This window comes from Aquarana catesbeiana, linkage group LG03, assembly GCF_042186555.1.
Source record: "Aquarana catesbeiana isolate 2022-GZ linkage group LG03, ASM4218655v1, whole genome shotgun sequence".
In the NCBI taxonomy this organism is placed as follows: domain Eukaryota; kingdom Metazoa; phylum Chordata; class Amphibia; order Anura; family Ranidae; genus Aquarana; species Aquarana catesbeiana.
The window spans coordinates 127,455,417-127,479,664 of record NC_133326.1 but is presented as its reverse complement, the minus strand read 5'-3'; the positions used below and the strand labels follow the sequence as shown (position 1 = coordinate 127,479,664).

Here is a 24,248-nt window from a genome sequence, read left to right as displayed (position 1 = left end):
ACAGGTGAGGCTGCATTGTTGGGCATAAGCGAGGCTGCATTGTTGGGCACAGGCGAGGCTGCATTGTTGGGCACAGGCGAGGATGCATTGTTGGGCACAGGCAACGCTGTATTGTTGGGCACAGGCGAGGCTGCATTGTTGGGCACAGGCGAGGCTGCATTGTTGGGCACAGGCGAGGCTGCATTGATGGGCACAGGTGAAGCTGCACTGATGAGCAGTGAGGCTGCATTGTTGGGCACAAGTGAGGCTGCATTGATGAGCAGTGAGACTGCATTGTTGGGTACAGGCGAGGCTGCATTGTTGGGCACAGGGGAGGCTGCATTGATGGGCACAGGGGAGGCTGCATTGATGGGCACAGGGGAGGCTGCATTGTTGGGCACAAGTGAGGCTGCATTGATGAGCAGTGAGACTGCATTGCTGGGCACAGGGGAGGCTGCATTGTTGGGCACAGGGGAAGCTGCATTGTTGGGCACAGGGGAGGCTGCATTGATGAGCAGTGAGGGTGCATTGTTGGGTACAGGTGAGGCTGCATTGTTGGGCACAGGTGAGGGTGCATTGATGGGCACAGGCGAGGTGGCATTGATAGGCACATGCTAGGCTGCATTTTTGGGCACAGGCGAGGCTGCATTGTTGGGCACAGGCAAGGCTGTATTGTTGGGCACAGGCGAGGCTGCATTGATCAGCAGTGAGGCTGCATTGTTGGGCACAGGTGGGGCTGCATTGTTGGGCACAGGCGAGGCTGCATTTTTGGGCACAGGCGAGGCTGCAATTTTGTGCACCCGGGCCAGGAGGCGGGGCTGTATGTGACGGCGAGCGCAGGGAACACTGCGCAATTCAAATGAAGAATGTTACAGCGATGTTCCTTGCTCTCTGATGATCCGGCTGGCAATCCTCTTCCTCTCCTTTCTCTTCCCTTGCACAGGTGACGCTGCATTGTTGGGCACAGGTAAGGCTACATTGTGGTGCAAAGGTGAGGCTGCATTGTTGGGCACAGGTGAGGCCACACTGTTGGGCACAGGTGAGGCCGCATTGATGAGCACAGGTGAGGCTGCATTGATGGGCACAGGTGAGGCTGAATTGATAGGCACAGGTGAGGCTGAATTGATAGGCACAGGTGAGGCTGCACTGTTGGGCACAGGTGAGGCTGCATTGATGAGCACTGCGGCAGCATTGTGGGGCAAAGGTGAGGCTGTATTGATGAGCAGTGAGGCTGCATTGTTGGGCACAGGTGAGGCTGCATTGATGAGTAGTGAGGCTGCATGGTTGGGCACAGGTGAGGCTGCATTGTTGGGCACAAGCAAGGCTGCATTGTTGGGCACAGGCGAGGCTGCACTGTTGGGCACAGGCGAGGATGCATTGTTGGGCACAGGCGAGGATGCATTGTTGGGCACAGGCGAGGCTGCATTGTTGGGCACAGACGAGGCTGCATTGATGGGCACAGGTGAAGCTGCACTGATGAGCAGTGAGGCTGCATTGTTGGGCACAAGTGAGGCTGCATTGATGAGCAGTGAGACTGCATTGTTGGGTACAGGCGAGGCTGCATTGTTGGGCACAGGGGAGGCTGCATTGATGGGCACGGGTGAATCTGCATTGATGAGCAGTGAGGCTGCATTGTTGGGCACAAGTGGGGCTGCATTGATGAGCAGTGAGACTGCATTGCTGGGCACAGGGGAGGCTGCATTGTTGGGCACAGGGGAGGCTGCATCGTTGGGCACAGGGGAGGCTGCATTGATGAGCAGTGAGGGTGCATTGTTGGGCACAGGTGAGGTTGTATTGATGAGCAGTGAGGCTGCATTGTTGGGTACAGGTGAGGCTGCATTGTTGGGCACAGGTGAGGGTGCATTGATGGGCACAGGCGAGGTGGCATTGATAGGCACATGCGAGGCTGCATTTTTGGGCACAGGCGAGGCTGCATTGTTGGGCACAGGCGAGGCTGAATTGATGAGTAGTGAGGCTGCATTGTTGGGCACAGGTGGGGCTGCATTGTTGGGCACAGGCGAGGCTGCATTTTTGGGCACAGGCGAGGCTGCATTTTTGGGCACAGGCTAGGCTGCATTTTTGGGCACAGGGGAGGTTGCATTGATGAGCAGTGAGGCTGCATTGTTGAGCACAGGTGAGGCTGTATTGTAGGGCATAGGTGAGGCTGCATTGATGGGCACAGGCGAGGCTGCATTGTTCAGCACAGGTGAGGCTGCATTGTTCAGCACAGGTGAGGCTGCATTGTTCGGCACAGGTGAGGCTCCATTGATCAGCAGTAAGGCTGCATTGGTGGGCACAGGTGAGGCTGCATTGATGGGCACAGGTGAGGCTGCATTGATGGGCACAGGCGAAGTGGCATTGATGGGCACAGGTGAGGTGGCATTGATGGGCACAGGTGAGGCTGCATTGTTGGGCACAGGTGAGGCTGCATTGTTGGGCACAGACAAAGCTGCATTTTTGGGCACAGGGGAGGCTGCATTTTTGGGCACAGGGGAGGCTGCATTGTTGGGCACAGGCGAGGCTGCATTGTTGGGAACAGGTGAGGCTGCATTGTTGGGCACAGGTGGGGCTGCATTGTTGGGCACAGGCGAGGCTGCATTGTTGGGCACAGGCGAGGCTGCATTGATGGGCACAGATGGGGCTGCATTGATAAGCAGTGAGGTTGCATTGTTGGACACAGGTGGGGCTGAACTGTTGGGCACAGGTGAGGCTGCATTGTTGGGCACAGGTGAGGCTGCATTGATGAGCAGTGAGGCTGCATTGTTGGGCACAGGGGAGGCTGCATTTATGAGCAGTGAGCCTGCATTGTTGGGCACAGGTAAGGCTGCATTGATGAGCAGTGAGGCTGCATTGTTGGGCATAGGTGAGGCTGCATTGATGAGCAGTGTGGCTGCATTGTTGGGCACAGGTGAGGCTGCATTGTTGGGCACAGGTAAGGCTGCATTGTTGGGCACAGGCAAAGCTGCATTGATGGGCACAGGCAAAGCTGCATTGATGGGCACAGGCGAGGCTGCATTGTTGGACACAGGCGAGGCTGCATTGTTAGGCACAGGTGAGGCTGCATTGATGGGCACAGGTGAAGCTGCATTGATGAGCAGTGAGGCTGCATTGTTGGGCACAGGTGAGACTGCATTGATGAGCAGTGAGGCTGCATTGTTGGACACAGGCGAGGCTGCATTGTTGGACACAGGCGAGGCTGTATTGTTGGACACAGGCGAGGCTGTATTGTTGGACACAGGCGAGGCTGTATTGTTGGACACAGGCGAGGCTGCATTGTTGGACACAGGTGAAGCTGCATTGTTGCGCACAGATGAGGTTGCATTGATGGGCACAGGAGAGGCTGCACTGATTGCCACTGATAAAGCAGTTGAGAAGTTGCTAATATTTATTTTTGCAATTTCTTTTTTTTTTCCCCCGGGGCGTTAGGCTCCAGATGGGGAATGGGGTACTTACACTTGGTCCATCTGGCCAAAACCAGATGGACCCCATTCTCTGGAGGGTCTGCCGAAACAGACCCATTCAAGTACTAGGTAGTGCTCCCCCGAAGGGAGACCCCATAAGAAAGGGCGAACCAAGCCAGAAGGCAATGTCCACCCCCTCCCAAGACTTTCAGGGCAGGCCCGAGGACCTACACCCTACCAGTCACACTTGCAAGATTGTGTACAAACATAAAAATACAAAAAGTGACAAATAAAGGGCTTGAATTAAAGAAAGTGGGGGAGAAGGAAGTGGAGAGGAGAGTGAAAAGTGGTCATTGTGTGAAACAATGACCAGGCCCTCCGGCCAGGAATAAAAAATTCCTCCGGTCCCAGACAAAAGGCCCGGCCCAGGAGGCAGGTGAGAAAAAAAAGTGTGGTATGGTGCAGTGACCATGGTGCCATAAATCAAAGTGACCCTTACTCACCATGACTTTATGGAACCCCTGGACTGCCACTCCAGGGGCACATACACCATGGGCTTCTTTCCAACCCTGGCCCACAGCCAGAACGGCGCAGCCCCCACCCCTACCAGGAACGCCTGGAGCTCTGAGAGCTTAGGAAGAGTCCTGGACGCAAGGGCTCAACCCCAACAGGAAATACTAACCGTCCCCCTGGTGGGAAAGGGGCGCCAGTATTCTTTCCCGAAAAACCGACAGGGGCAAGGACGACAGAATCTAGGCCACAATCTAGGCCAGAAGGGAACCGACCCTTCGGCCAGACCGGTGCAGCACCCATCCTCACCAGGAGCACCCTTCTGGCCTGCTCAGACACAACCAATCATCAGCCTCTATGACCAAAGAGCGCCGATCTGGCCCCTACTGAAACAGACCGTCCTGGTACAATTACACCATCGGATTTGCATCTGCCCTCCCCAATTGGCGACTGAAAAGAACAGATACTACACTTGATCTTAGCCAAAAGTCAGACAAACGTATGTTTGCAACTTAATTCTGCATAAAACATTTAAGTGTAATTTCAGGAGATAATTTATGAGGGCGTGTTTAGGGGTGGAGCAGGGCAGGGGTTGGGTGGGACAACTGGTGGCGAGTAACTCTTAAGGCTTGGCTAGTAGGTCAGGACTTGAAATTTTGAGCCCTGTACTATATAGCAAACTCCATCTTGGTTCAATAAGGATAAGCCAAGTCTTGCTGCCCTCTAAAGACTGGAATAGTCTGATATTCTGGAACCACAAGAAAAAGGCTGCATTGATGAGCAGTGAGGCTGCGTTGTTGGGTACAGGGGAAGTTGTATTGATGGGCACAGGTGAGGCTGCATTGATGAGTAGTGAGGCTGCATTGTTAAGCACAGGTGAGGCTGCATTGATGAGCAGTGAGGCTGCATTGTTGGGCACAGGTGAGGCTGCATTGATGAGTAGTGAGGCTACATTGTTAGGCACAGGTGAGGCTGCATTGATAAGCAGTGAGGCTGCATTGTTGGGCACAGGTGAGGCTGCATTGATAAGCATTGAGGCTGCATTGTTGGGCACAGGTGAGGCTGCATTGATGAGCAGTGAGGCTGCATTGTTGGGCACAGGTGAGGCTGCATTGATGAGTAGTGAGGCTACATTGTTAGGCACAGGTGAGGCTGCATTGATAAGCATTGAGGCTGCATTGATGGGCACAGGCGAGGCTGCATTGTTGGGCACAGGCGAGGCTGCATTGTTGGGCACAGGCCAAGTTAAAGCTCTTCACATGGTACAGCATTAAAGCTCATCACATGGTACAGCCTCGTCCAGATTGCCGCACATCTACATCTGGGGCAGGAGGTGAAGACCCAATAGGCAAACGCCTTTCGAGGTTAGACCTCTTCCTCAGAGCCAAACTTTTGGCTCTGAGGAAGAGGTTTAAACTCGAAAAGCGTTTAGTCTATTGGGTCTTCCCCTCCTGCCCCATATGTGAAGAGCTTTAACTTAATTGTGAATTTGTGAGTATAATACTTACCATTTTTATAATACAATTGTGGTTTTAGGATAATGCACTAGGTCGGTGCACCCTTTCTTTCTTTTTCTCGTGGTTCCGCATACAATAAAGTCTGTTTATGACTGAAAGTGCATATTTTTCTTTTGCTACATAACTAAACTGTTGCAATCAACTCTCCATTCTCAAACCTTGACTTATTCTTAAATCTAATACATGTATAGACTATTCATTCTCATACCCAAAATTGAGAGCCCTCCTTGCACTAGAAGTTGAGCTCACTCTGTCAGAAGATGGGCTGGGCAAAACGTGTCGTCCAGGAGACATTTTCTTCACTTCCCATGCTAAAGAGGTAGGCCTGCAAAATAAAACTTATGGGTTAAAATAAAATCTGTATTATTAAGGATATCCAAATAGTATCCTGGCTAGTGTACACACCAACCCCAATCAGCCATAACTTTATGACCACCCACCTAATATTAAGTGGGTCCCCCTTTTCCCACCAAAACAGTCCTGACCTGTCAAGACATGGATGTCAGTAAACTTTTGAAGCTGAAGCTATGCTGTGGTATCTGACACCAAGACCTCAGTAGCAGATCCTTGAAAGTTGTAAGGTAGGGTCTCCATGGATTGATCTTGTTTTTTCAGCACATCTGACAGATTTTCGATAGATTGAGATGTGAAGAATTTGGAGGCCAAGTCAACACCTCAAACTATTTTTTTTTTCTTAAACCATTCTTGAACCATTTTTGCAGTGTTGCAGGTTGCATTATCCTGCTGAAAGAGGCCACAGTCATCAGGGAATACTGTTTGCATGAAGGGGTGTACTTGATCAGCGACAATGTTTAGGTAGGTGGTTCGTGTCAAGTAATATCCACATGAATGGCAGGAGCCAAAATTTCCCAGCGCAACATTGCCTAAAACACCACACTGTCTCAGTTGGCTTGCCTTTTTCCCATACTGCATCCTGGTGCCATCACATCCCCAGGTAAACGGCACACACGCACCTGGCCATCCATATGATGTAAAAAAAAAATGTGGTTCATCAGACCATGATGTAAAAGAGAACGTGATTCATCAGACCAGACCACCTTCTTCCATTGCTCTGTGGTTCAGTTCTGATGCTCACATGTAGGCACTTTTGGCTGTGGACATGGGTACCCTGACTGGCCTGCGATGCTTATTTTTGTTTCTGCTTTCAACACATCAACTTTAGGGACAACATGTTTACTTGTGGCCTAATATAGCCTATCAGCTTTCAGATACCACTGTAATGAGATAATCAATGTTATCTTGTAGCTATAAACAATGATCAGTGTATATACAAATGACATAACAGAATTTTGCCATATTACTAAGGTCCCCTTCACACGATCGTCCCGCAAAGATCCGCCTGTCTGTTTTTCAGGCAGATCTGAGTGGGCCACCCATTGACTTGTACTGGCAGGCCGATGTCAGCAGAGATGTGTCCGCTAACACCCGCCTGCCATCTGATACAACAAGATACGCTCAAAACAGACGGATGGCGATACGTTCGCCATCCGTAAAGCGGATTGGATTGGATGAAAAACGGACGAAAACAGACACGCTGTCGCTTTTCATCCGATCTCGCTATAGAGGACAGCGGGTCTCTGACAGGTCCATTCCTTGCACAGTGAGCAGAGACGGACCTGTCATCCGCCGGCTCAGCAGGGATCAACAGAGCAATCCCCCGCTGAGCTAGTGGAGTCCGCTGAGCGGATCCGCCACCTGTGAAAGGGGCCTAAAGAACACAATATCATATAAGTATCAAGGTATGCATTTGCATGTCACAAAGGTCAACAGAAACAGACCTTGAGACCGAAATACAGATCAGAAAGGAGGACTCCATTAGAAGAAATTTGACAGAAACCTTTAAAAAATGCTTTTGCTCTAGATTTTGCATACAAAATTAAAGAAATATCCTTAATTGTATGTTATATAGGACAGGTAATGTAATAAGTATGTTATCAGTATATTATTAGTAGACACCTACACAAAAGGCCTCACAGTGTTTACCTGCTCTGAGCATCTGTCTTCTCCAGCTTTTCTTGAAGTTGAATCCAGTCAATGAGAGCCTTGAAATCTCTCACATAGTTATCCAGCATCATTAGCACCTCCTGAACAAACAAAGAAATCATCAATAGGTAAAATTCAACTTTGTCTACATTAGCAAAAGTACACTGTACACAATCATTTTTATTTATTTTTTTCTCAAAGAAGTTTATTAAAGAAAAAGAAATTACAAACAGGTCATAGATTCCATTTCCAGCTGATATCAGTTTACAATCGATATACTCATCAATCACTCTACACCACTGCATGACATGTCATATTCTTAATGCACACCTATCATACTGTCCAGCGGGGCCAACTATGCTTCCCAGCAACAGGTAACAGTACATTCCACATGACTATCGCTATTTATCTAGATTAATAATCTGTCCATGACCAGAGAGTCCCGGGGTATCCAGCCAGGGTGACCACAATGTATCCAATTTACCAGGGTGCTCTCTGTGTAAACCTCTCCAGCCATAAAAAGTGTCTCCCAACACTGTACACAATTATTAGTCAAGTTGTATTTTTGAGGATTCGTTTTATTACTGAACGACTACAATGCTCTCCGTCAATCCAAAATGTTAATAAACCTCAAACCTGAATATTTAAGAAAGTAAAAGTGAGGTTTTGGCTTTCTTAGGGGAATATCTATGTGTGCACAAATATTGGGCAACTAATAGTGTGCAGAATTATTATGCAACTTAACCACTTAAGGACCGCCTAACGCCGATTTACGTCGGCAAGGCGGCACGGGCAGGCAAAATCACGTACATGTACGTGATTTGCCTCTCGCGGGTGGGGGGTCCGATCGGACCCCCCCCCGGTGCCCGAAGCGGTCCCGTTCTGTTCCCCGGCGATCCGAGATGAGGGGGAGGCCATCCGTTCGTGGCCCCCCCCTCGCGATCGCCGCCGGCCAATGGGAACACTCCTTTGCTGCTGTATGCTAAACAGCAGCAAAGGAAATGATGTCATCTCCCCTCGGCTCGGTAGTTTCCGTTCCAGCGCCGAGGGGAGAAGACATCAATGTGAGTGCACAACACACTACACACACAGTAGAACATGCCAGGCATACAAAACACCCCGATCCCCCCCCCGATCGCCCCCCGATCCCCCCCCAATCACCCCCCCCCTGTCACAAACTGACACCAGCAGGTTTTTTTTTTTTTTTTTTCTGATTACTGCATAGTGTCAGTTTGTGACAGTTACAGTGTTGGGACAGTGAGTATTACCCCCCTTTAGGTCTAGGGTACCCCCCTAACCCCCCCTAATAAAGTTTTAACCCCTTGATCACCCCCTGTCACCAGTGTTGCTAAGCGATCATTTTTCTGATCGCTGTATTAGTGTCGCTGGTGACGCTAGTTAGTGAGGTAAATATTTAGGTTCGCCGTCAGCGTTTTATAGTGACAGGGACCCCCATATACTACCTAATAAATGTTTTAACCCCTTGATTGCCCCCTAGTTAACCCTTTCACCACTGATCACCGTATAACCGTTACGGGTGACGCAGGTTAGTTCGTTTATTTTTTATAGTGTCAGGGCACCCGCCGTTTATTACCTAATAAAGGTTTAGCCCCCTGATCGCCCGGCGGTGATATGCGTCGCCCCAGGCAGCGTCAGATTAGCGCCAGTACCGCTAACACCCACGCACGCAGCATGCGCCTCCCTTAGTGGTATAGTATCTGATCGGATCAATATCTGATCTGATCAGATCTATACTAGCGTCCCCAGCAGTTTAGGGTTCCCAAAAACACAGTGTTAGCGGGATCAGCCCAGATACCCGCTAGCACCTGCGTTTTGCCCCTCCGCCCAGCCCACCCAAGTGCAGTATCGATCGATCACTGTCACTTACAAAACACTAAACGCATAACTGCAGCGTTCGCAGAGTCAGGCCTGATCCCTGCGATCGCTAACAGTTTTTTTGGTAGCATTTTGGTGAACTGGCAAGCAAGCACCAGGCAGCGTCAGGTTAGCGCCAGTACCGCTAACACCCACGCACGCACCGTACACCTCCCTTAGTGGTATAGTATCTGATCGGATCAATATCTGATCCGATCAGATCTATACTAGCGTCCCCAGCAGTTTAGGGTTCCCAAAAACGCAGTGTTAGCGGGATCAGCCCAGATACCTGCTAGCACCTGCGTTGTGCCCCTCCGCCCGGCCCAGCCCAGCCCACCCAAGTGCAGTATCGATCGATCACTGACACTTACAAGGCACTAAACGCATAACTGCAGCGTTCGCAGAGTCAGGCCTGATCCCTGCGATCGCTAACAGTTTTTTTGGTAGCATTTTGGTGAACTAGCAAGCACCGGCCCCAGGCAGCGTCAGGTTAGCGCCAGTACCACTAACACCCACGCACGCAGCATACGCCTCCTTTAGTGGTATAGTATCTGAACGGATCAATATCTGATCCGATCAGATCTATACTAGCGTCCCCAGCAGTTTAGGGTTCCCAAAAACGCAGTGTTAGCGGGATCAACCCAGATACCTGCTAGCACCTGCGTTTTGCCCCTCCGCCCGGCCCAGTCCAGCCCACCCAAGTGCAGTATCGATCGATCACTGTCACTTACAAAACACTAAACGCATAACTGCAGCGTTCGCAGAGTCAGGCCTGATCCCTGCGATCGCTAACAGTTTTTTTGGAAGCTTTTTATTGAACTGGCAAGCACCAGCGGCCTAGTACACCCCGGTCGTAGTCAAACCAGCACTGCAGTAACACTTGGTGACGTGGCGAGTCCCATAAGTGCAGTTCAAGCTGGTGAGGTGACAAGCACAAGTAGTGTCCCGCTGCCACCAAGAAGACAAACACAGGCCCGTCGTGCCCATAGTGCCCTTCCTGCTGCATTCGCCAATCCTAATTGGGAACCCACCACTTCTGCAGCGCCCGTACTTCCCCCATTCACATCCCCCAACGAAATGCAGTCGGCTGCATGAGAGGCATTTTTATGTGCTCCCGAGTACCCCTACCCAACGAACCCCCCCCAAAAAGATGTTGTGTCTGCAGCAAACGCGGATATAGGCGTGACACCCGCTATTATTGTCCCTCCTGTCCTGACAATCCTGGTCTTTGCATTGGTGAATGTTTTGAACGCTACCATACACTAGTTGAGTATTAGCGTAGGGTACAGCATTGCACAGACTAGGCACACTTTCACAGGGTCTCCCAAGATGCCATCGCATTTTGAGAGACCCGAACCTGGAACCGGTTACAGTTATAAAAGTTAGTTACAAAAAAAGTGTAAAAAAAAAAAAAATATATATAAAATAAAAAAAAAATAGTTGTCGTTTTATTGTTCTCTCTCTCTCTATTCTCTCTCTCTATTGTTCTGCTCTTTTTTTACTGTATTCTATTCTGCAGTGTTTTATTGTTATTGTTATTGTTATTGTTATTATGTTTTATCATGTTTGTTTTTCAGGTATGTAATTATTTATACTTTATTGTTTACTGTGCTTTATTGTTAACCATTTTTTTGTCTTCAGGTACGCCATTCACAACTTTGAGTGGTTACACCAGAATGATGCCTGCAGGTTTAGGTATCATCTTGGTATCATTCTTTTCAGCCAGCGGTCGGCTTTCATGTAAAAGCAATCCTAGCGGCTAATTAGCCTCTAGACTGCCTTTACAAGCCGTGGGAGGGAATGCCCCCCCCCCCACCGTCTTCCGTGTTTTTCTCTGGCTCTCCTGTCTCAACAGGGAACCTGAGAATGCAGCCGGTGATTCAGCCAGCTGACCATAGAGCTGATCAGAGACAAGAGTGGCTCCAAACATCTCTATGGCCTAAGAAACCGGAAGCTACGAGCATTTTATGACTTAGATTTCGCCGGATGTAAATAGCGCCATTGGGAAATTGGGGAAGCATTTTATCACACCGATCTTGGTGTGGTCAGATGCTTTGAGGGCAGAGGAGAGATCTAGGGTCTAATAGACCCCAATTTTTTCAAAAAAGAGTACCTGTCACTACCTATTGCTATCATAGGGGATATTTACATTCCCCGAGATAACAATAAAAATGATTTAAAAAAAAAAAAATGAAAGGAACAGTTTAAAAATAAGATAAAAAAGCAAAAAAATAATAAAGAAAAAAAAAAAAAAAAAAAAAAAAAGCACCCCTGTCGCCCCCTGCTCTTGCGCTAAGGCGAACGCAAGCGGCGGTCTGTCGTCAAACGTAAACAGCAATTGCACCATGCATGTGAGGTATCGCCGCGAAGGTCAGATCGAGGGCAGTAATTTTTGCAGTAGACCTCCTCTGTAGATCTAAAGTGGTAACCTGTAAAGGCTTTTAAAGGCTTTTAAAAATGTATTTATTTTGTTGCCACTGCACGTTTGTGCGCAATTGTAAAGCATGTCATGTTTGGTATCCATGTACTCGGTCTAAGATCATCTTTTTTATTTCATCAAACATTTGGGCAATATAGTGTGTTTTAGTGCATTAAAATTTAAAAAAGTGTGTTTTTTCCCCAAAAAATGCGTTTGAAAAATCGCTGCGCAAATACTGTGTGGAAAAAAAAAATGAAACACCCACCATTTTAATCTGTGGGGCATTTGCTTTAAAAAAATATATAATGTTTGGGGGTTCAAAGTAATTTTCTTGCAAAAAAAAAAAAAACTTTTTCATGTAAAAAATAAGTGTCAGAAAGGGCTTTGTCTTCAAGTGGTTAGAAGAGTGGGTGATGTGTGACATAAGCTTCTAAATGTTGTGCATAAAATGCCAGGACAGTTCAAAACCCCCCCCAAATGACCCCATTTTGGAAAGTAGACACCCCAAGCTATTTGCTGAGAGGCATGTCGAGTCCATGGAATATTTTATATTGCGACACAAGTTGCGGGAAAGAGACAAATTTTTTTTTTTTTTTTTTTTTTTTTGCACAAAGTTGTCACTAAATGATATATTGCTCAAACATGCCATGGGAATATGTGAAATTACACCCCAAAATACATTCTGCTGCTTCTCCTGAGTACGGGGATACCATATGTGTGAGACTTTTTGGGAGCCTAGCCGTGTACGGGACCCCGAAAACCAAGCACCGCCTTCAGGCTTTCTAAGGGGCGTGAATTTTTGATTTCACTCTTCACTGCCTATCACAGTTTCGGAGGCCATGGAATGCCCAGGTGGCACAAAACCCCCCCAAATGACCCCATTTTGGAAAGTAGACACCCCAAGCTATTTGCTGAGAGGTATAGTGAGTATTTTGCAGACCTCACTTTTTGTCACAAAGTTTTGAAATTTGAAAAAAGAAAAAAAAAAAAAGTTTTTTCTTGTCTTTCTTCATTTTCAAAAACAAATGAGAGCTGCAAAATACTCACCATGCCTCTCAGCAAATAGCTTGGGGTGTCTACTTTCCAAAATGGGGTCATTTGGGGGGGTTTTGTGCCACCTGGGCATTCCATGGCCTCCGAAACGGTGTTAGGCAGTGAAGAGTAAAATCAAAAATTCACGCCCTTAAAAACGCTGAAGGCGGTGATTGGTTTTCGGGGCCCCGTACGCGGCTAGGCTCCCAAAAAGTCCCACACATGTGGTATCCCTATACTCAGGAGAAGCAGCTAAATGTATTTTGGGGTGCAATTCCACATAGGCCCATGGCCTGTGTGAGCAATATATCATTTAGTGACAACTTTGTGCAAAAAAAAAAAAAAAAAGTGTCACTTTCCCGCAACTTGTGTCAAAATATAAAATATTCCATGGACTCAATATGCCTCTCAGCAAATAGCTTGGGGTGTCTACTTTCCAAAATGGGGTCATTTGGGGGGGGGGTTGTGCCACCTGGGCATTCCATGGCCTCCGAAACTGTGATAGGCAGTGAAGAGTGAAATCAAAAAGTTACACCCTTAGAAATCCTGAAGGCGGTGATTGGTTTTCGGGGTCCCATACGCGGCTAGGCTCCCAAAAAGTCCCACACATGTGGTATCCCCGTACTCAGGAGAAGTAGCTGAATATATTTTGGGGTGCAATTCCACATAGGCCCATGGCCTGTGTGAGCAATATATCATTTAGTGACAACTTTTTGTAAATATTTTTTTTTTTTTTTTTTTTTGTCATTATTCAATCACTTGGGACAAAAAAAATAAATATTCAATGGGTTCAACATGCCTATCAGCAATTTCCTTGGGGTGTCTACTTTCCAAAATGGGGTCATTTGGGGGGGTTTTGTACTGCCCTGCCATTTTAGCACCTCAAGAAATGACATAGGCAGTCATAAACTAAAAGCTGTGTAAATTCCAGAAAATGTACCCTAGTTTGTAGACGCTATAACTTTTGCGCAAACCAATAAATATACGCTTATTGACATTTTTTTTACCAAAGACATGTGGCCGAATACATTTTGGTCTAAATGTATGACTAAAATTGAGTTTATTGGATTTTTTTTATAACAAAAAGTAGAAAATATCATTTTTTTTCAAAATTTTCGGTCTTTTTCCGTTTATAGCGCAAAAAAATAAAAACTGCAGAAGTGATCAAATACCATCAAAAGAAAGCTCTATTTGTGGGAAGAAAAGGACGCAAATTTCGTTTGGGTACAGCATTGCATAACCGCGCAATTAGCAGTTAAAGCGACGCAGTGCCAAATTGGAAAAAGACCTCTGGTCCTTAGGCAGCATAATGGTCCGGGGCTCAAGTGGTTAAAGTGATTGTAAATGTTTGTTTTTTATTTTTAATTTTTTTAACCACTTCCAGTCCACGCTATAGCCATATGGCGGCTACAGTGCGGACCTACTTTGCCGGGAGGCCGTCATCTGACGTCCTCCCGTGCTCAAGCGGCCTGCATCGATCCTGACCGCTTACCACATGATCACCTGTCAGCCAATGACAGGTGATCATGTGATGTAAACAGAGCCGGTAATTGGCTATTTTTTTTCATCACGCAAAAGCTAATCACCGGTGGCTGTCAAAGGGACATCGGTCCCGATCATAGAGAGCAGCTGCTGCCTTATCTATGCTCACCTGTGCCACCTTCCAGTGCCACCTACCAATGCACAACAGTGCTGTCTACCAGTGCCCACCAGCGCCACCTATCAGTACCCACAGTGCTACCTACCAGTGCCCATCAGTGCCACCCATCAATGCTACCCATCGGGGCCCATCAGTGCCGCCTTATCTGTGCCCATCAGTGCAGCCTATCAGTGCCCATCAGTGCATATCAATGAAGGAGAAAAATTACCTGTTTGCAAAATTTTATAACAAACTATGAAAACGTTTTTTGTTTTTTTTAAATTTTCGTCTTTTTTTGTTTGTTTAGCAAAAAATAAAAACCCCAGTAGTGATTAAATACCACCAAAAGAAAGCTCTATTTGTGTGAAAAAAATGATACAAATTTAATTTGGGTACAGTGTTGCATGACCGTAAAACTGTCAGTCAAAGTGCGACAGCGCTGAAAGAGTTTTGCACAGAGCGGCCCCGATCCTCCTTTTCTGGGGTCCCCCGACAGCATTCCTGGTTCCTCCTCTTCGTCGAGTGCCCCCACGGAGAGACATATTCCATGGGGGCACCCATGTGGGCACACTCCTGAGTCTTGCTGCTGCGTCCATTGACACAGACAGTAGGACTCGGCCTCGCCCCCATGTCACTGGATTTGATTGACAGCAGCGGGAGCCAATGGCGAGTTCAGGTAAGAAAAAAGGGGACTCCGTGGGGCAGCTGCAGCACAGAAGGTTTTTTCACCTTAATTCATAGAATTGACGTTTCAACTTATGTGTCTTGTTCAATGGTGGTCGGGTTTCAGCCCTCCTTACCTTGGCCATGTGTCTGAGCACTTGCCCACTCTTCTTTGCAGAATTGCTCAAGTTCAGGTAAATTTGATGGTGACTGTTAGTAGACTGCAGCCTTCAAGTCATTACACAGATTTTCAATGGGGTTTAAGTCTGGGCTCTGACTAAGCCATGCAAGGACACGCACCTTTTTCTCCTTCAACCACTGTGTAGTCATTTTTGCTGTGTGCTTTGGGTCATTGTCATGTTGGAAGAGAAACCTTCTGCCCATTGACAATTTTCTGGCAGAGGAGAGCAGATTTTCCTCAAGAATCTGACAGTAAACAAGTGCTCCAGTCCTCGCTGCAGAGAAACACCATGATAACAAGATATTACCACCTCCATGCTTTACTGTAGAAATGGTATTCTTTGCATGGTGAGCTGTATTGAATTTCTGCCAGACATATCATTTGGTGTTGAGGCTAAATAATTCAATTTTAGTCTCACCTGACCAGAACACCTTTTTCCATGTGGCTTCAGAATCTTCAAGGTGTGTTTTGGCAAAGCTCAGTGGTGACTGCATGTGGCCTTTCTTGAGGAGTGGCTTTTTTCTTGTAATCCTCCCATACAAGCCACATTTTGGGAGAATTTGTGATATTGTCACATGCACACAATGACCATTCTTTGTCATAAATTCCTGCAACTGCTTCAGAGCTGCTGTAGGCCTCTTGGTAGCCTCTCTGGCCAGGTTCCACCTGGCTCTTTCATCCAGTTTGAAGTGACATCCTGGTCCAGGGAGGGTGTTGTACCAAATACCTTCCACTTCTTAATAATAAACTTCACTGTACTTCAAGGCATTGATAAAGCCTTAAGACTTTTTTGTATCAATCCTGTCCACAAATTCATCTCAGAGATCTTTTAACAGTGCCTTGACACCCATAGTTAATTGTTTACTTCAGTTGCACTACCCAGGGAGTGAAATGCTCAAGGAAAGCTCTTTTCATGCTGAGCTAATCAAAATGACCACAGCTGATCACAGTTGTAAGTCAAATGGCTTTGTGTGCCTTTGAGAAGGTGATTAGCTAAACCTGATTGAGTTTACAAGTCATTTTTTAGGAGGGGTGATCCTTTTTCCAACTGAGTGATTCTGTTTTTGATTTTTTTTTCTGACATGTTGGTGTTATATCTTTCACTTGGATGTTATAAGTACAGTTGGATAAAACAAAAACGGTGTCCATCTTTATTTCAGGCTGCAAAGCAACAAAATTTAATTATTTTAAAGGGGTGATTATTTTCTCTACCCATTGTATAAGAAACTGTTAAGTGGTTTTACGCTCCAACATCTAGTTAAAGCTTTAAAAAAAAAAAGTTTTGGTGGATTGACCCTTTAACAGACAACATGCTCAATTCACTAAGGTATAACAACTTTTATTTGTCATACCAACTGTTTCGGTTGCTATGGCAGGCTGAAAATAATAGTCACATGGCTAAAAATAAAAAAATTTATGGCAAAAACATATGCATTGCAGCTTATTGAATTGGGCCAATGCTGTGCTATATAAATAAGGGAAAGCAGAGGAGTCTCGAGAAAAAAACAGTTTGTGGAAAACATGTCTGTGGTTTATACAAAAAAAAAAACGGTAAAGGCAGACTTCCAACTGAAAACAAGGGTTTTTTTTACATAGTAGGGAAAAAGAGGTAAATCTATTAGGCGGCAGATAAAGGTCAAAAATAGAAAAATACTGGTAAAATCTGTAGTTATGTATAATGCATTTTGTAACAAAAAAACCCTCAGAGTTTGCATAAAACTGATAATGCAGTGGTGCAATAGTCTATCCGACAACTGTTGTGTAGATCAACCATGCTTGAAGACCATATCATTGAAAGCAGACCTCCACTTGAAAGTGAAACAAAATCTGTGCTTTATTTTTTTTTATTTCTGGGGAGCGGTTACCTTTTTCTGGCAGGCACCCACACCCACTTCTGCAATTCTCACCTATGCGAGAATTATTTAGGCTTGGCAAACCCCCACCCACTCCCAACCTCCTGGGAAACCTCATACAACCCAGAAGGCTGCGGGACCAATTTGAAAGCGCTGCTCAATCTCATGCATGTACAGCGGGGAGCCAGCTGTGAGACATCAGCCGATTCCCATATCCAAGATGGTGGCACTAGGGATCTGAAACCTGGCAAAGAATCTGATCCAGTGAAGACAGCATTAGACTCCTGGGCTGATAAGGGTCTGTTTGCTAGAAGTCAACAGCTTCAGTAGAACAGAAGTTCCTCTTTAAGATGGGCTACAAAAACCCTAAACTTTGTTTTTTTGTTTTGAATAAAAGGGAGAAGTTAGAGGAAATCCCTCCAATAAAGGCACAGACAACAATAAAAACAGATATTCTAATTCATCCATGCTCTAAAACTAAAATGTTTTGGATGGAGTAAGGCTTTAACTTTTCTCTCCTATTCAAGGCTACTAATCAAAGAAAAATATACCGCCTTATAATGTGAAACTGCAGAAATTAATGAATAGAACTTGACTTGACTTTTAACAACTTTTCATTTAATGAAAGAACTGAAGCTGGCCAAACACAGATCTAATTATGGTCAATTCCTGCTGAATCGGACAAAATTCACTCAGTGCATGGTACTATTGACACCACCCGGCTCACCAAAAGCTGCAAAAACTGCAAAAAGGAGCTGGGTGGAAAATTTTAGGCCGAAAAGCATCCCTATAAAATCAGTTGCAGGAACTGTTCAGGCATTCTGACAGCTGTGGGTGTCGGGCTGTCAGATTACAATAGCCGGCACTACAGATTTGTCCATCCATTTAAAGCGGTAGTTAACTCTTCTATTAAAAAAAAAAAAAACACTTTCTCCCTGCAAGGTAAAGGCATAATGTGCCAGTATGCATACCTTTAAACAAAGCCCTCCAGAAGCGTGCTGTCACCACTAACAAGGCTTCAATCTTCTCCAGGTCTTCACAAGCTGTACAAACAAATAGCAACCACCCAAACCAATAACTAGCCTTTGCAGCAAGTCGCACACATTTGCAAACATATGTGTAACCCGCAGTGGCTATGTCAAGGCACCCCAGTGTACTGCTGTCCTAACTCTATAATTTCGAGTCTCCCAATCTGGAGCACATTTACAGCAGTTGGATAGATACATATATATGTTTGCAAATGTGTGCAACTAAACCCCTTGTTTTTAAAGTGAACTGTTACACGGGGTCAGTTTGGTTTTGTTGCAGTCTAGTTGGTAAGTGATCTGGGAATTTCTGTTGTTTTTGATGTTGCCCTTCCATGTGCACCTTGCTGCAAAGGCTAGTTATAGGTTGGGGTGGTTGCCATTTGTTTTCATTATCTGATTGTCTCCTGGGGATCAGGAAGGAATATTTTTCTCTGCTAGAGCAAATTGTATCTTGGTTTACTGGGGTTTATTTTGCCTTCCTTTGGATCAACTGTGGGTATAGGAATTGTGTATATAGAGGTTTTGTATTTGTATTTTTTTCTAGGTTAGGTTGAACTAAATAGACTTACGTCTTTTTTCAGCTTGACTATGTACCTATGTTTAGCTAACCTACTGTACCATATGAAAATTTAAATAATTAGCTTCTGTTGAGTAGCAGCCTGATTTTCTTCAATAATTACATTCACAAAACAAGGATACGGTTCATTTTTAGGGTTTTATTTGTCCATTTACTTTGATCTCTTTGCATATATGAAAAGAAGGGAGATGTCCTACTATACAATAACAATGTTAGTAGGACAGATTGCTCCTACACTGTGTGGCTCCACAAAGTTAAACAAGCAGCAGAACTAGGACAGATTATGTTTATTCTGCTACAACTGGCTATCGCTCTATTCATGAATCAGCAGAATATTTTGAAGTGCTATGCCACAGAAAATAATAGACACTATGGAGCTCTTCTCTTGGAAAAAAATGAATATACTGTATTTCCAATGTAAGCAAAATGTTTTTTTGGCATACAATTAAATGATTGTTTGCAACACTGTGTAATTATTATTTTGATAGATCAAAAGATTTAGATTTATCAATATAGATAAATTAGAGTTCTTAAAAATTCACTACTCTCTAGCAATTATTGGAAACTTTCACCACTGCTTAGTCACTATGACACTGAGAAAGTTATATGAGGATACTAAACTGTGTGTTGTGAGGCAAATGACAGTACTGTAATCTCGTTCCATTCTCCGTCGGCCCAGCTTGTACTTTATGTATCATGCTGGCAGATAATTTTGTGCTTCCATTCCCCACCCAGCTATCATCCAGGCATCCCCCAAATACTGCAATTAGCTCTCATTTGCAGTAGTATAGCCCCATCTCCTTGTACATGAGTAATTATCCCCTCTGGCAGGTACCTGCTTGAAGGAAGGCTCAGTTCACCTTATCAAGTTGATCAGACTTCATGCCATGTGAGCTGTAATAAGAGCCATGTTTTCCGAACAAGGGAATATAAACAGGACAAGCAGCAGCGGGGGCTTCGTCTCCACTCATGCACATCTCTCTCCGGACATCTCACCCGCAGCTGGACAAAAGTGTCTCACAGGATACTCCCTCCCCCATACCGGATCACCAGAGCTGGATGCCCGGCTAAAGTTACCAATTAGTTTACCAATTGGCTGCAACGGATTCGATTGGTTTGTAATTAATTCTAGTCACTGGCGTGCACGGCAGGACTGTTGGCGCCATCTCTTTGTCCTGATGACACTCTATACCAGGACGCTAGGACCCCAGGGCCCAGCACATCAATACTGCTCTCTTGTTCACCTACAATGCTTCTAGCTGCAGATTAAAGTCCTGTGCTGAAGCAATGGAAATCATACTCACTACAGAATACACCAAGCGGGGACCTTTATGGAAGAAGCAGACTAAGCTCTTTACTGACTTGTTTGTGAAGGTCAAACAGATATATACACAAAAATATATTTACAAAAAAAAAAAAGTCAGCTTTTAGGAAAAACACAAACTTCAAGGAAAGACCTCATGCACTTTTATAACCTTTACTGAAGTTAATTGACTAAACTGGTGGCATGTGTACAGACTATAATGACACACGAAAAATCTTCAAAGTAAAAAAAGTTGCAGGAATAGAATAGACAAGATACATCATATAACAGGATTTACTAGAATGAGCAAATGAAAAAAATAAAGATAAAATCTATTTTTTTTTTTTTTTCTAAGAACACAGATAAGTGTCACTTTAACAATATAAAAAATAATCTCATGGCTTCAGTTATATCTTATACCCATTTTTGGGGCAATGAATAAAAAACAAGCTTCCATTTAGTCAAACAAAATATCATACAGATGAGTTACAACACTGCCATCTACAGTTAGATATAAGAATTACACAAGGGAAATATTTGGCGAATGACAGCGAGTTAGCCACAGTATGTCCCAAACTTCATAAAACACGTATGACTCACTGTAAGATAAACATATTTCCAGGATATAAAACAAGAGGTCTTTAAACCAGATACTGTATATCCTGCATGTATGATATTATTAAACAGGATTTCTATAGTGCCAACAGTAACAGCTCTTTTGAACTAATTCAAATATACAACATAAAGCAGAGTTCCGGCCGTTTCAAAAAAAAAAGTCAGCAACTACAAACACTGTAGCTGCTGACTTTTAATAAGGGCATTTACCTGTCCAGCGAGCCCGCGATGTCGGCCCCCCCAGGCTGATCCGTCCATCGGATCGGTTGCCATAGCCGCCATCCTAACTAAGGGAAACAGGTAGTGGAGCCTTGCAGCTTCACTGCCCGTTTCCTACTGCGCTTGCGCGAGTCGCGTGGCGCTTTATGAATGGCCCTGTTGTTTTCTGGGACACACACATGTCCCAGAATACAACGGGGCAGCTCACCGAAGAGGAGGAAGTGACAGAACAGCGCCGTGGAATAGGAAAAGGCAGATTAGGAAGATTGCCTAGCAACAGGGGTTTCTGGTAAGTAAAAAACTTTTTTTTTTTCAAATTTTTTTTTATATATTTTTTATAGAATTTTAATGTAATTTTTTATTTTAGGGTGGACCTCCGCTTTAACATGCTAGTCAAAACTGAGTCAAAGGCCTTCGTTTATTAAAGATCATCAGTTTCTATGACTTGTATCTATATAACATGTTGGTGGGTCTGTGCCTGCCTTCCTGTCCCTTTCTAAAACTTCATAAATAAAGAAAAAAAAAAAAAAAAAAAAGATGACCAGTTTCAATGTAAAAATCCCAGAAACACACACAAAGGCATTAGTTGGTATCGGTATACATGGAGGGTACAGCTCATACATCCTATGTCTTACCTTGCATTCAACAACACTTTGGTCTGATTCACATGTCACATATATTTCATCCACAGCTCTCCTGAGATTGTCAAATAGGAATGCCCAGTATCGTGCTCGCAGGTCAACCTTCCGAGGAAGCCTTGTTTTGGTTGGGCTTTTGTCATGGATTTTGTCTGCTGCGGAACCAGCACTCAGTTTGCAATGAAGGGAGTTCTGCAAAACAATGTATAGAATGAAAAATTAAACAAATATATTCTAAATATATAAACTCGTGCTAGCGGTGTCACAAATGTATAACAGTGAAGCAAATAATTCAAAACATAAGAAAAAATAAAATGGAAACAAAGATAACATGTGCAGCTGCTGTACACAATGTGCTAACCCCATTGACCAAATACAATAAAAGTATGAATTTACAGCACTAGCAAACACAGTAATAGTGAAAAGAAAAAATATTCATTAATAACAAAAAGCGAAAGTAAAGTGACTGATGTGCTTCAATTCAACAAAAGTTCAAAGTGCTCCAGAGTTTTCAAGGTGTACCGCAACACCCCCTCCTGTGTCCACACTCACCAAACAAAATGGACCCTCAGCTTTTCAGTCTAGGGGTCACTTAAAGCTCACTTAAAGTTTGGTGAGTGGGGACACAGGAGGGGGTTTTGTGGTACACCTTGAAAACTCTGGAGCACTTTGCACTTTTGTTGAATTGGAGCACATCAGTCACTTTGTGGACTTTCACTTTTTGTTATTAATGAATATTTTTTTCTTTTCACTATTATTGTGTTTGCTAGCGTTATAAATTCATATTTTTAATGTATAGAATCAGCCCCGAATTCTGGAAACAAAATGTGTATTTAGTTGAAATTGTAAATCCTATATCTATACTAAGCCAATTCAGCCCCAACAAACAGCAGAACTTTATACATTGACACAATTTATTTATTTATTACAGGTACTTATATAGCACCGTCAATTTACACAGCACTTTACATATATATTGTACATTTACATTAGTCCCTGCCCTCTAAGAGCTTACAATCGAAGGTTGCCTAATAATAACTTGTGGGCACCTAGCTATAAGAACCAGTAAGGGCTAATTTACACTAGCGTGCTGATCTGTACTTTAGTGCGCTTTTAAAGATCAACACATAGACATACATTAAAATAGTTTTCTATGTGTCCTGTTCACACTACAATGCTGCGTGGATCTGCATTGCATTAAGATGCAACATATATGCTTTTTAACACAACACATGTAAATAAGTGTCAAGTAAAGAAGAAAAACTTTGCTTTGTCATTAATTTTGTCCCTATACAATCACCCATACTAGTGACCATCTTTGGGGAATTGGAGAGTGAGGAGAAGAGCAGTGTGTGCAGAGCAGGTGTTTCATTAGATTTGGCGACCCGTCAGAATGTGTAACGGAAGTGACGTTTTGTCGCCGCCATCTTGCTACACTCCACACTCGCCCAAAGTAAGGATAGAGTAGGATGGGGTCAAGCGGACATCTTGTTACACCCACCGGAGTCTTGCATTTTACACTTATTTTTAACAGTAAACTGAGGTTATATAGTGAAATACAGTACTTAGAAGTCAGTTTGACTGTTTAGATGTTGAATTTTAAAAGCAGCGGCAAGCCTGCTGATCTCACAGGTTTGCTGACAGAAGACCGCTGCTTTTAAAATTCAACATCTAAACTGTCAGACGGAGTTGTAAGTACTGTATTTCACTATATAACCTCAATTTACAGTTAAAAATAAATGTGCAATGCAAAACTACGGTGGGTGTAACAAGGTGTCCGCTTGCCCCCTTCCTACTCTATCCTTACTGTGGGTGAGTGCTGGGTGTAGAAAGAGGCGGTGATGATACATCACTTCTGTTACACATTCTGACGGGTCGCCTAATCCGACGAAACACAGGTGCTTTCTAGTCAGCATTGTTGTGCTAGATATCCTGTTTACCAAAAGTCTCCAAAACACTCTCCAAAAATAAATATCTTTTCACTCCCTCCTTCTTTAACCCACAAACAGGAACAGGATGTGATGTCACAGGAAACATGAAAAATGTGTACATCAACACATGTCAATGCCCGTTAAAACACACATAAAATGGATTAAAGCGTACATCCATTTTCCCTGCATTTTACTGGAAGTCAGCGTGAATTCAGCTTAAATGGCCCTTGTGGCCCTAAAAAATATTGTTCATCACAGACAGAGACATAAAATGAATAGTCAGAGAGGTTCTGGGCAATGTAAACTTGCCTTTCTGGAGGATTCAGATTTAGCGTTTTATTGAGAAATTTGCTGTACAGGGTAAAGGTAGGCTGGGTAGTTGACTTACAATGCACCTAGCCATAAAATATTCTTAAAAGTCCAAAAAAAAATGTTTAATAATTTTCTGCTTTGCATGTTCTTTTAATAGGAGGGCATCAAAGATAAAGAGGCGCTCCAGTAATTTTTGTGTTTATTAAAAGTTAGCATCTACAAAAAGTGTAGCTGCTGGCTTTTAATAAACACACATTCACCTGTCCTAGTATGCAGCAATGTGGTCACCAGAACCGTCGCTTCTCTCTCTCCTTTACCCGGCACCGGAATTTCAACTGTAGGCACCCGGCTGTGACAGCTTTCGGCGAGTTGCGCTGCGCCTGCTGATTGGTCCGGCAGTCTTCTGTTACCTGTGACGTGTCCCAGAAGACTGCTGGGAGGGAGAGAGAGAGGAGAACTTAGCCTAGGGGATCCGGGCGGAGGTGGGAGTAGTACCTCTCAAAATTAGGTACCTGCCCCCCCCCCCAAAAAAAAGCACATGCCAAACGTGGC

The 24,248-nt window shown here is 44.6% G+C and overlaps 1 protein-coding gene across 6 annotated transcripts in view; it reads right to left on the bottom strand.

The window, feature by feature from the left end:
* The window catches only part of SCAPER (S-phase cyclin A associated protein in the ER), a 500,548-nt gene that overhangs the window by 379,288 nt on the left and 97,012 nt on the right, over window positions 1-24,248 (bottom strand). For all 6 annotated transcript variants that reach the window (XM_073619203.1, XM_073619204.1, XM_073619198.1 and 3 more), the window contains 3 exons: window positions 21,451-21,645; window positions 7,412-7,512; window positions 5,616-5,732 (listed from right to left, as the gene is read on the bottom strand). In XM_073619203.1, the coding sequence (XP_073475304.1) occupies window positions 5,616-5,732; window positions 7,412-7,512; window positions 21,451-21,645 (413 nt within the window). The remainder of the gene's footprint in view (window positions 1-5,615; window positions 5,733-7,411; window positions 7,513-21,450; window positions 21,646-24,248) is intronic.